A 12,594-nucleotide genomic window follows, 5' to 3' on the forward strand; every position below is an offset into this window, starting at 1 on the left:
ACGTTAAACCCCAAACGAACACGGCTGGTTATTGTCTCATGATGTTGTCGTCACTGTCTGTGCCCTGTGGATGCTCATGGCCTATCTGTTTAAATAAAACCCTTAAAATTCCCGGTCTTCCTTTGCTTTTGCTGCTTAGGTGCAAAACGATGCTTTGAAGCAGCACTCGTGTTTTGTTGGCCTTGGATTTTTTTTTGATAATAAGTAATGAGTACGCTTGAAAACCAAACCAAAACAACAAAAACCAAACCAAAAGCCACTCTGTTGCATTAATTTTTCCTTTTCGTGAGAATGTGCGAAGGTTCCTGCAGCAGATGCTAAGCATATTCCCTACCGCGCTGCTGGAAGTGGTGGGGATATGATGCTGATGAGGTACGCAGGACAGAATTAATGACTGCCTTACCTACGTTTGGGCTTGAAGTTCAAAGTCCTCTTTGCTCTGTTGAGTGCTTATGGGTTTGTGCCTCCAAAGGCAATGATTATTCCGACAAAATGAGCAGCTTTGGTACCTCAGGCTGTTGTGCTATGAATGTGAGCAGACTCTCCTCTCAGGTGCAGCGCTGCTGCGCACAGTTATGCACTGAGCACGCGTTCAGAAATGGCCAGGCTTTTCTCAATTTCACCACAGTCATTTATTGATAAATAAATGAGTAATACATAATAACAAGTAAAATTAGCTCAAGGTTTTAATTTTTTTTTTTTTTTTTTTCCAGAAAGAGCTCAGTCTCCCCAGAAGAGGAAGCTTGTAAGTATAATTATTCTTTATTCATCACTTGGTTTGTTTGGAACATATATAGCTGTTCAGCTGTGGAAATCGTTTAAATGGGCAGATCCTCTGTTTTCTCTGTTAGCGTTTTCAAGAGTCTGTCATGCACTTGGAAACAGGTAGCTTGCATTTCACAAAGACTGAAACCTCTTCATTTCCTTAAGTGTAGCAGGAAAAGTAGCAGCAGTGTAAGCTCACTGTTAATTATCAGCTTGAGCTGATCCTGATATGGAAGTAGCTGCCGTGTTGAGCGTTGCTCGCGCTGACATCGCTGAAGTGACTCCGCAAAAGTCACTGGTTATTTACATGATATGGACAGTTTTGATCACGGCTCTTCAAACGGTCTGTTGACAGTGATCTAAGTACACGGCTCCTGGACAGTGCGGGTCATGCATTTGTGGAGCAGTCAGCGTTATAGAGATATTTTGACAAAGTAGCAAGTGTTGGTAAAAGTGGGCTTTTAAAAATGTTGTTTAAACAAACAGCATTTTTTACAAATACATTATGATGTTTAACAAATTTTAGCAAACTAACATGTTTCAATGATATTATAAGTGCTTAGTTTCTGCTATGCTTACAGATTTTTGTGGAAGAAACTGTGTTATTGATTGCATTATTTAAAAGAGAAAGCTTTTTTGTACTGCCTGTTATTGCATTATGATTTAAAATCGTTTCCCAAAGCTTGTGTACTACAGACATGAGGCTCACAAAAGCATAAAACCTTTTTTCCTCAGGTTTCTGGTTCTAATGAGAAGTGATTTTCAGTTTTTTAATGTAAGCTCTCCCCTTTGTATAAGAAACAGTGTTTGGATAACGCAGTGTTTGGAAAGTGCCAGTGATTCAGGGCTGAACAATACAACGAATCAAAAGGCCTTTTTTTTTTAAAATGGGGCATGACCAGACCTTTTTGTTTAGTTCATATGACAATGGTAAAGCAGCCAGGGAGTTATTTAAAGAACAGGAAACGCTGACGGAATTATTTTTTTAAGGCTAGCTTAACTATATTTGATAGACTTTTAAGAAAGGCGGTGTTCATGATTTGAAGGTTATGAAGGTTCTCTGAACAAACGGTGGAGCGGTGAGCTACCAGTAGGGTTTTTGATTAATGTAACTTAGGCATTTTTATACAAAACTCTTGGAATTCAAATTGAGGATGCCAGACATATTCCCTTCCCTCGGTCGAGCGTGGAGGTGGGTATGACACAAAACTTACAAAATGCATTTACATTTGAAATATCTGAGATAGAATTGAAGTGCTTCAAATGTGTAGTGTTTTATTTAGTAGTAACTAAACCGAATGACTGAATGTTTTATTTCTATATTGACTTAACACCTTCAGTTTTCATTACTTCACTTTAGTTTTCTTCCACAAGTGAGTGCCTTTTAAGCCATCATTATCTGAAGAAATTTAGCAACCTGTGTCAAGAAGATCCAGACCATAAATTTTAAGCACAAGGTTGTAGCTACTAGTGAGACTGAAAATCTATGAAGAATTGAAATTTCTTTGGTTCGTTGCCTGCATTATCTAGTTGATTATTTGATTGAGGTTTCTGAAATTGCAGATTCTGTAGTCAATTCTACCAAATGATTTCTTGCTGTTCGAAAAGTTTGACTGTTTAAGAAGTCAGTAGTGCACTGTGGCTTGTGTGTATCTGTGTTGATGCCGTACTGTTAAGTGTATGGCCCCACTGCAAAGGTCTTGTGGAGCTGATGTACGTGATTCACACATCCCCATGTCAGACTGCTTACTTGACTTTAAAAAAACCCAGTCTTAATCTTCAAATCAGGAATTAAAGAAGTTTATATCCAGAAAGGGAATAATTACTGTATGTGTTTCTATATATATAAAATATACACTTAATATGTATAAATTTGTTCAACCGTTCTGTCAAAAAGGGTGGCCTAACAATGTGCACTTAAATACAGAATGTAGGCAGCTGTCAGTTCTTCTGCAGGCTTTTCCCTTGCTTGAATCGACTTAACAATGAACCTTGTGAGCAAAAATAAATTCTGAAAATAAAATTTATTCTGAAAAAGCTGTTGTTGGGCTGTAGCTAGTGAGTATGGATAGTTATGGATGTAGCTAGGTCCTGATTCAGGGACTGTCATTCATTGACTTTTGTTCACTGACAGGAGCAAAAGCAGGAATTGACAGAAGGATGAAGTATCTGGCTTGGAGCCAGGAACCCTCAAGAGGTTCATCCATTTTCTGCACAAACTCCAGCCTTTGTAGCCGTTCAGTAGCATTTGTATTATATAGAAATATACAGCCACTCAGCATTTTGGTGTGTGCTAGTCTGGAGGCTGGGGTGCATTTACTACTGTGAAAAGATCGTGTTTGGGGAGGAAGTAATTATTTTCCAGCCAGCTTCAGAAGTTGAAGGGAGGCTTGATTATTGCTGCTTGCTAGGTGATTGCTTTGGTTGATTGTTGAGTTAGAAAGGTTTTAGACTGTGGATTAGCCTAGGGTATTTGTCATTGCCGAATGGAGAAGGGTGAGCTCTTCCTGACAACGCTTCTAGATTTTCTTTATCAGACTCATATTGCTTCATATTTGCTGGCATCAGTATTAGTTCATACAATCATAGAATTGTCTAGGCTGGAAGGGATCTTTAAGATCATCAAGTCCAACCATCAACCTAGGACTGCCAAAACCACCACTAGACCATGTCCCTCAGCATCACATCTACCTGTTTTTTAAATACCTCCAGGGATGGCGACTCCACCACTTCCCTGGGCAGCCTGTTCCAATGCTTGACAACTCTTTCTCTGAAGGAATTTTTCCTAAAATCCAGTCTAAGCCTCCCCTTGCCTAACTTGAGGCCGTTTCCTCTTGTCCTATCGCTTGTTACAAGCGAGAAGAGGTCGACCCCCACCTTTCAGGTAGCGATAAGGTCTCCCCTGAGCCTCCCTTTCTCCAGGCTAAGCAACCCCTGTTCCCTCAGCCACTCCTCATAAGACTTGTTCTCCAGACCCCTCACCAGCTTCGTCGCTCTCCTCTGGACACACTCCAGCACCTCGATGTCTTTCTTGTAGTGAGGGGCCCAAAACTCTACACAGTACTTGAGGTGGGGCCTTACGAGTGCTGAGTACAGGGAGATGATCACTTCCCTAGTGCTACTCCCCACACTATTCCTGACACAGGCCGGGATGCTGTTGGCCTTCTTGGCCACCTGGGCACACTGCTGGCTCATATTCAGCCGGCTGTCGACCAACACCCCCAGGTCCTTCTCCGCCAGGCAACTTTCCAACCTTTTTTCCCCAAGCCTGTAGCGCTGCATGGGGTTGTTATGACGTAAGTGCAGGACCCGGCACTTGGCCTTGTTGAACTTCATACCATTGGCTGCTGCCCATTGATCCAACCTGTCCAGATCTCTCTGTAGAGCCTTCCTACCCTCAAGCAAATCGGCACTCCTGCCCAACTTGGTGTCGTCTGCAAATTTATATTAGTGCATGAACCGATCGTAGGCATGGACAACAATAGTTGCTATGGTTGGTTGTACTAAGAAAAAAAAAGATTGGAGTTAGATGTTCCACTGTTTTTGGCAGGAGTGCATGAGGACCTTTGTCACCTAAAGAAGGTCTTGGATAGAAGCTGAACGGAATGAGTGGTGGGATGGAGCCTGTGAAGGCTGTTAATTAGCGACTCTGCTTCCATATTAGCAGAAGGGAACACAAGCACACCATAAAGGATGGCTTCGCCCTTGGAGATCTTGCAGTCTAATCTTGAAATAATCAGCACAGGGTGAGCAGGCATGTAAAACAGATGGGGGAATTGTATGCAGGGTGACATTAAGAGGAACACCTGATTATTTAGATACTGTTTTGTTGCTAATGTGCTTAAAATGTATGTTTCTGTAGGGGAGTTATGTTTAATACACTAAAGGAAATTACACTCGATTGAGTTGTAGGCTGCAAAGAGGTTGAATAATACAAGTATGAGAATAGGAACAAGTAGCTATATTCTTTCTGGTGTGGTTCAATAATCAGAGTTCAAAGTTTTCCTATAATAAATTATGCATATAAATGTATTGGTTATGTTTTTCCCATGCTTTGGTCACAAAAAATAATTAACCGTTCATGAATATTTTCTTTAATTTCAAACAGCGAATGTGAAGTGATAGACCCAAACTTTGATCTCCATCCTATTAGTGGAAGCCGTTTAATTATTTTCAGCCATTACCCTGTTCTGTTCTTTTGGTGCTACAGCATGTACAGGGATTGTTTTTTTTTGTATTGTTGACTTCAGCTTTGAAATGGTTTTGATGTGCACCTGCATGTGAAGCACACTAGAGACGTTCCAGACTTGAAAGGACAAAGATGGGGACTGCGCATCGAGAGGAGACTTGTGTGCGTTCATGTGTGTAACAGCAACTCGGCATCCAAAAGACCAGGCTCTAAACTCCAGGTTTTCGCTGTGGCTGCAGAATGCGCAACACCATCCTGGAGCTCACTAGTTCTTCTGATTGCCTCCTTGGCTAATCAGCAGTCACTAAATCCAGTTGGGGTTGCATTTGAGCCATCCGATTTCTTGCTCAATACCCCATTTTTAATAAATTCAGTTGCTTATAACATGAACTTTATTGACCCGTTCAGGTTTTTTATGAAATATGTTGGTTTGTATTTGAAATGCTCATGGTTTCTTGGGCAGGGTTACTAGCTCGGGTGGCTGTAGTTTTTGTACTGTCTAAATGTAAAATTTTCTAGAAAGAAATTATTGCTTTCCTACATTATATCTAAATTTGAAATCTAAATTTCCTCAGGAAACTAAATTTGCTAAACCAGTTTTTAATTCCAGATGCAAGTTATTTTTGTTAATTCTTTCCTGCTATCAACCATTTACATCAAATACACTTTTAAAGTCTGTGTATGAACAGAAAAAGAACATGGAGGCATAAGAAACAGGAAAAATAATTACGATCCCGAATATATCCTGTGAAAACACACATTTAAATAAATCAACTATTACAAACTGCTGTTTTGATGGTGATAGGTGCTGATAAGAAGTAGTATTTACCTCCAGTTTTTATGTCCGTCTTTATGAAACGCAGTAAGCAACATAATGGTGTTTGCTAAAGACGCTCACGGCTTTTATGGTTGTCTTTATTCCTTCGAATCTCTTTTTAAGGCAATTTATGTCCACTCTGGGGCTCATTTTCTCTCTTTCTCTCCCTCCATCTCTGCCCTCCCCTTCTACTTATAAGCCTCTGAAGGTTCTTAGTTTCTACAGCCCTAGACATTTCATAGGGTGTTTCATTAAACAGGTCCTCGTCATGATTTGTTAAACTTCGCCCCGGCTTCCTGATAGTAAAATAACACACAAACGCACCAAGGAATTTCTTTGGGAGGATATGCTGCATACCAGTTTATATCAGTTTCTACTTGTATTCTTTTCACTGCCTACACCTTGGAAACAACAACAAATTTGATGGCAGGAAAAAGAAATATTTCTGGCCTTTAGTGCTGGTTTATGTCTTTATCTTGCCATGCTCGGGTGCTGTGGGAATTTCCTCTGTATCTGCAGCGAAATGGAGTCTATCATTCCATTTCTGTTCGTCTTGGCGGGTAAGCGTTTCTGCTGGGGATCGATCGATGCCGTTTCCCTGCCAGGAGCAAGTGCTGTGCCTCAAGCGTGGAGAAGCCAAAGCGCTGGAAATGGAGAAAAACGTGGTTCTGAAAAGAAGTAGGGAGTTTTGCTACTTTTGCTCTCTGTTTTGTCTTGGATCTGGAAATAGAGTAAGAAATAATGCCTCTATTCAATGCTTTCTGCTTATGATCCTTTTTATAGATGGGGAGATAAAGAGATGGTATTTTCTAACCACTCCATCCTTCTCTGAGCTGCATTGAAGCAGATCAAAAATAACCCAGTGCTCTTAAGCTGATATGTGGGGCTGGCTCTGGAGGTGGAATGTGCCGAATTATTCCTGCAGGGCTCTGTAGGAGTGTTGCTATTCGTGTATTGGGCTTTAAAAATAGTTTGAAAGCATTGTTTCTATAAAAGAACTGATTTCGTGAATAAAGGGAGATTTTAGAGTTGTGTATATACTGTAATCTCAGACACAAAGAATTTATGGAGGTTTTCATCTAGGATTTAAGTGTCTTTTGTGCAGTTTTTATCATCAAGTTTGCACTACTTAATCCAGGTTCCCATTTAATAAGTATAATAAAATTAGATGTAACATACCAAATTTGTACCTTTTGTCGCTTGCTGTGCTTTCTTGCTCTGCAGGCATGGCGGGGGGGGAGGGGGCAAGGGCAGGGGCTCTGGTTGTTTAAGGAGCAGTCACCCTAAGGCACCCGGGCCCTTACTTCTGAGACCGGACTGGCAGTTTGTTCTCCTGATGGGCTGTAGCTGTGGTGAGGTTGTGATCTTGTAGTGCGGGGCACTCCTGCTATGGTTGGGATCATGGGAGGATCTGAAGACATGAGTTGTAATCTGGAATTTGGCTTGGTTGATGGGTGCTTGTGAATAGCAGTCTTTACCTGCCTAAATAAAGTCTTTGACACTTTAAAGTTGGTCTATATTTGGAATTTTTAGGGCAAAAGCTACCTTCTTACAAATACACATTTAAAAGATGTTGGACGTTATTTTGGGACAGTTTTGTTAATAGCACGAAATTGATTTTGAGCTGATTGAAGTCGCCATTTGCAAACAAAACTGCAAGACTTGCATTGTACAAGGGAACATTGTCTCCTGATGAAAGTGTTCCCCAACCTCTCCCCCCCCCCCTTCCCTTCCCCTCCCCTCTGTCAGTGTTTGGCTCCCCGGGCTGCTGCGATTGCTGTTGCTCTGCTTTCAGTCCCAGAATCCATAAAGTTTGTAGCTGAAATGCAGCTTGGGAGGTACAGGAAGATGTTTTAAGAATAAAGTTGCGCGTGTTCTTAAGGGGATTGATTTCTGAAAAGGGGACGCTTCACACGTTTCCCCCGGCGGTGGAGAACAGCTGCTCTTTGCACCGCTGATGACTCTGCAAGGGCTTCGGGTGGGAGCGGGGACTCTATTCCTATCGCAGTGTGAGTTTTCAAGCCGCTGCGTGAGATTTCTGCCAGGATCCTTTCAAGCGTGCCATCGCTCCCTTTGGCTTTTACGCTCGCTTTTCGATTTGGTGAGAGCGACTGTTCCTGCTCCTTGAAGCCCGGGAGAAGTTTGTCGCGGATTTGCCCATGGCTCAGCCTGAGCGTGTCAGGACTGTGCGGCTGGCTGCGTGACGGGTCAGATGGCTAGTTTGTGTCTTGGACTTTTCTGCGCCTTCGTTTCATCCTGGTGGGCTTTATTTCCTTTCTCTGGATGCTATGAATAGACTCGTAGAAGATTTTTTTTGGTTTTTTTTTTTTTTTTTTTTAAATAATTAGGTTTTTGACACGAGCAATGCGATTAATCTGGACCATTACTGAACTCCTGAGGTCTCTGTGACACTGGGGGTACGTGAAGAGCTTGGAATTGCACTGATTGTTCTGTGCTCTGCGTTGGAGTGATAACGGTGGGCTCTCCTTCCCGGCTCTAAGCCTCTTATGCTGGGGAGAAACGTAGTGTATCAGCACAATGATGAAACGGAGGAAACAGAGGCTTGGAGCCCCGTCTCTGCGGATCCAGTAAGGACTGTTGTGAAAAATAAATTGCGCTTAAACATTTCAGATTGAAACTCTGAAGAAAAACAAGCTTGAGTTTTCTGTGGCCAATAGACATTGCTTTGATTTGTTAGAACTTTCTTTATCTGTCATGCTTATTTGGCTGCACATGAAATTTCATTTGGAAGCTTTAACATTTTACTTTTGCGGAGCATCTGCCATAAAGTATAGCCAAAAAAGAGCAATATTTAAATGTTTTTAAATGGGGTACAGTGTGGTTAGGTTTTGTACCAAGCATCAATTAATGTAGTAAAAATGAATGTTTATAACTCTGTCTTTCTAGTTTGATCACTCTTCAGATTTAAAAAGGGCTTTCAATAATCCGCCAGAAAGCTGTCACAGGGCTCAAATCTGCAGAAACCTTTTCTACCTTTGTTGTCTTTTAAAATTAAGAATGCTATTGAAAACTCTTGAATTCAAAGCAAAAGATCTTTATTTACATTGACGCCTGTATTTCTACAAACGAAATTTAAACAAGCAGTTCCTTTTTAATGCTTGTGTCCTTTACAAATGCTTTGAAATCTACTAATGAAAACTGCTATTTATGATGTTCGGAATTATATTTGTTTTTTCTATTAGTTAAAATTAAGGAAATCGTGTATTTAATACTATGTGTATAAGTAGAGGAGGTTAAATGAATCTATCGTATAGTCAGTGAAGGGAAGAGCAGGGTAAGAGACAGGCTTAACCTTTGCTGTCTGCGGACCGCAAAGCTCATCAGCTGTTTAAGCAGAGATTGCTTGTGGGGAGGATTTCCAATATGTAAAGGTTACTTACTGATAAGGATTTGGATTCATTAGGAAATTTAAAGCAAGGAATATTGACAAACGTGCTTGACTTCAGGACTTTCACTGTAAAATATCTGAATGCTAACCAAAACTGAAGCAGGCCCCACATTTCCCTTTTGCTCACTTCCGTGTTTAAATATGGTAAATAGAAACTTTTTCCATCCCTCAATCAAGATCAAAGTTATAGTTGTGAAAATACAGTGGCACTAGTTTGTATTCTAATGCATAAGCACACTTTATAATACCAGTATTTGTAAGTTAATTTTTACTTTATTTCTAGTGAAGGACATCTCCTCGTGTATAGTTCAATAAAGTAGGTGTTAGAACCTCTTTTTTATGTTTATGTAGAAGTCTGTTTGCAGCTTTTTTGGAAAGCAGCTGCTTTGAGAAATTTTCTGTGCTCTCTGTGTATAGCCATACGCGTTGGCTGCTAACCCTGCAACGGCAGTATAGTTTACAGAACTGAGCACAGAGCTGGAAATGGATGTCCTCGGCCGTAATCCTGATGCTGCCATGGATGCGCTGTGAACGAGTCACTTAACCTCTTTGTGCCTCAGTTTCCTCATAGCTAAAATTAGAGTCAAGCCATTTTGCAGTGCTGCTTTCAGGCTTAATTAGTCGTTGTTGTAAAACGCTGTTGTTTTCTAGTTCATGGTTTGTGTAATTCATGTTTTCACAATTGCGTATTTCTATTGTTGCCACAGCCGTGGCGTGGAACCATGGCTCCCAAATTGTGAAGGCTGTGGTATAAATGTCTGTTACTGGTGCCATTACCAACTTAGTTAATTCTTCTCAATTAAATGTTTTACATGAAGGATTGACAGTGGTGTGTATTCCAGAAACCTGGGAATCACTACCAAAGAGGATTTGGATAGTTCCAGATTGGAAGATTTTCATAGTAGATAAATAATGTTGACTAGATATTATATTGACTGACAAATATACTTTGGTTTGGATGATAATCAAACGGATGACTTAGTTTATTGCTTGTATTAAGAAGATATAACTTGTATTTTGGAAGTATCTTTTTTTTTTCCTTTATTGAAGCAGAAGATGTGATATTGACCCTGATTTATTTTTTTTCTACTGTGGTACCTTGTCAGAATCTCCTCTCCTTTGTACTCCCACTGCCGAGGAAGTGATGTTCATCAGCACATGTTCTCTCCTACATCTGCTCCAGGTCTGCAGCACCTTAAATTCCCATTTAGTGCTGACTGCGCACTTGTTACTTCTCCTCTAGTATTTTACCTGAACTCACAACCCCAGAGCAATCCGTCTAGTCCATCCTACAGCCATCCCTTTCAGTGGAGGTAAGGAGAGGTATCAACTAGGGATTTCTAACGGCTTGGTGTTGGTGTAACCATTTGTGAACTTACCAGCTTTATAGTTTAAAACAATAACTTCTAACAGAAGGGAACAGTGTTGTAGTTGTGATTTACTTCCTGTCGTTTAGGGTTCAGGTTGATGTTGCTTGTTGGCACAAATTTTTCTAGCTCATGTGTAGTTTAAGGCCCTACGTAGGGAAGAATATAAAATTAATGGAGGAATGCAAACCTGTCTACTTGTGTGTGCATGCAAATTCCTGGTTGTACCGTGTGCTAGCTTCTGAGTGCACGTGCGACTTGTACCGTGGAGCAAAGAAACCCCCGCAGGTATCACTGATGTCGAGAGAAGCAACTTAAAAGTAAAACCGGCTACAGTGGGGTCCTTAAAAATCCGTGCCCAGAGTAGCGGGTGCATGCTAACGTACTGGGCTCTATTCTATTTGCTGTAAATCCACATTAGTTTCTTCGAGACGCTAGCAGGCATCTCTAGCCTCTGTCTCCAGACCCAGGGTCTACAAAGGATGACGAGTAAAATCAAGCCTGTTGTTAGGAGGCTTAAATGTGGGGTACAAGAGTTCGTAAACCAAAAAAAGTCCAAACCGGCTCAGTTTGTATTAAAGCGTTTGAGAGCTGGGCAGATGTAGTTTTCCTTCAGTGATAGCTCTTCCTCCACGTTGTGCTGTTATGGAACACGTACGGCCATCAGCAGCCCCGGTGGAAACCTTCAGCTTCTTCGCTAAGAAGAAACTTCACCCAGTGAGGTAGCCACAGACAAAGGCTAACGCAAGATAGAGATCTTTGTGTGTGCGGTTATGAAATCGGAGCTCGGTGGTACCTACTGAAAACTTGAGCCAGCAGAGCCAGCAGAGGGCTGGTTTTGAAGTTCACATGCTGCAGTGTGGATGTAGCTGGTCAAATTTCAGTTGCTCATCAGGTGGTAATGCAATAGCCCCTGGCTCCAGACTGTTATTTCAGAGGGAGATTGCTCTTGCTGGCCGGCTCTGGTAGGGGTAACAAGAAAATTTGAAGTTGAGCTATTTTAGGCATCTGTCCCTCTGATGGAGAGTAACATAGATTACATCTGTTGGGTGGAAATCAGGTTGTCAGCGAAGGAAAGGGATGTCACATAGGTTCGCACTTGGTGTACTGTGCGCTGGAGAGGTGCTTGCGCAGCGCGCCTGCTGCTTTCCCTGCGCGTTGGACAACACTTGCTGAAAATTCCTACTGTGGTGCTCATTTTGGCAGCACTTGCAGCGAAGTGACTAAAGAGCGGTCTCCACATTTTAGTGTCGTTGTCATCAATGTAATTTTAAATTATTTTTTGTTATTTAAAAGCTAGCATTGGGTAATGTTCCTTTACAAGGGTGATTACATGGGATTAAATGCTGTTTAGCATTAGGGCTAATTAACAGACTAGCAAGTAGTAATTAATTATCAAAATTGGATAACTCTTAAAGTCAGTTGAGAACTGTTCTTTTTGGAGAGGAGACCTAATGATTATTGATTATTTTCAAAAGCCGTTTTGTACTTAATGCTTTTTTTCCTCTGAGAACCCTTCAATCTTCAGGCTTTTGACATGGGCCAGTGAATAATTTCCTCTTTAAGAATAGTTCATATAGAAGTTTTAGTGTCGGGTTATATTCCACTGTTACTATGGACTCTCCTCGGCAATAATATTTTTCACATATGGGGACCTTCCAGCCATCTGCTCTTTAAGTACTGGATGGTTGATGATTCACAGATACGTAGCTCTGTGTAGCAGCTTAGGTCTACTATAATAACTTTTTATTTTTGTCCTTGTTGCTTTCACCTGTGCGGCACTTGATCCTGTTTTATCCTGCCTGCCTTTGTTGTAGTTTTGTTTACTTGGTTACGGTACCAGTGATAGCCATTCCTGCCTGCCCAGAGCAGAGGTTCATCTCGGCCAGTTATTGCCATCGTTGATCGACTCGGTTTAACGCCCTCAGGTTAGCCCGGCTGTGGTTCCTTTCCAGGGCTATGCAAGTGATACTAGGAACTGGTGGAACACGTAACTAGAAAAACGTGTGCCTTAATGTTAAATCTTTCTCATTTTTCACCATCTGTA

General features: G+C 41.3%; 1 protein-coding gene across 1 annotated transcript in view; it reads left to right on the top strand.

Moving 5' to 3' along the window:
* Positions 1-12,594, top strand: part of MAST2 (microtubule associated serine/threonine kinase 2) — a 201,414-nt gene that overhangs the window by 87,049 nt on the left and 101,771 nt on the right. Inside the window, exons 4-5 of the mRNA XM_082483172.1 lie at positions 714-745; positions 10,287-10,493. Coding sequence (XP_082339298.1) covers positions 714-745; positions 10,287-10,493 — 239 coding nt within the window. The remainder of the gene's footprint in view (positions 1-713; positions 746-10,286; positions 10,494-12,594) is intronic.

Source organism: Vanellus vanellus (assembly GCF_965231255.1).
Source record: "Vanellus vanellus genome assembly, chromosome: 5".
Taxonomy (NCBI): domain Eukaryota; kingdom Metazoa; phylum Chordata; class Aves; order Charadriiformes; family Charadriidae; genus Vanellus; species Vanellus vanellus.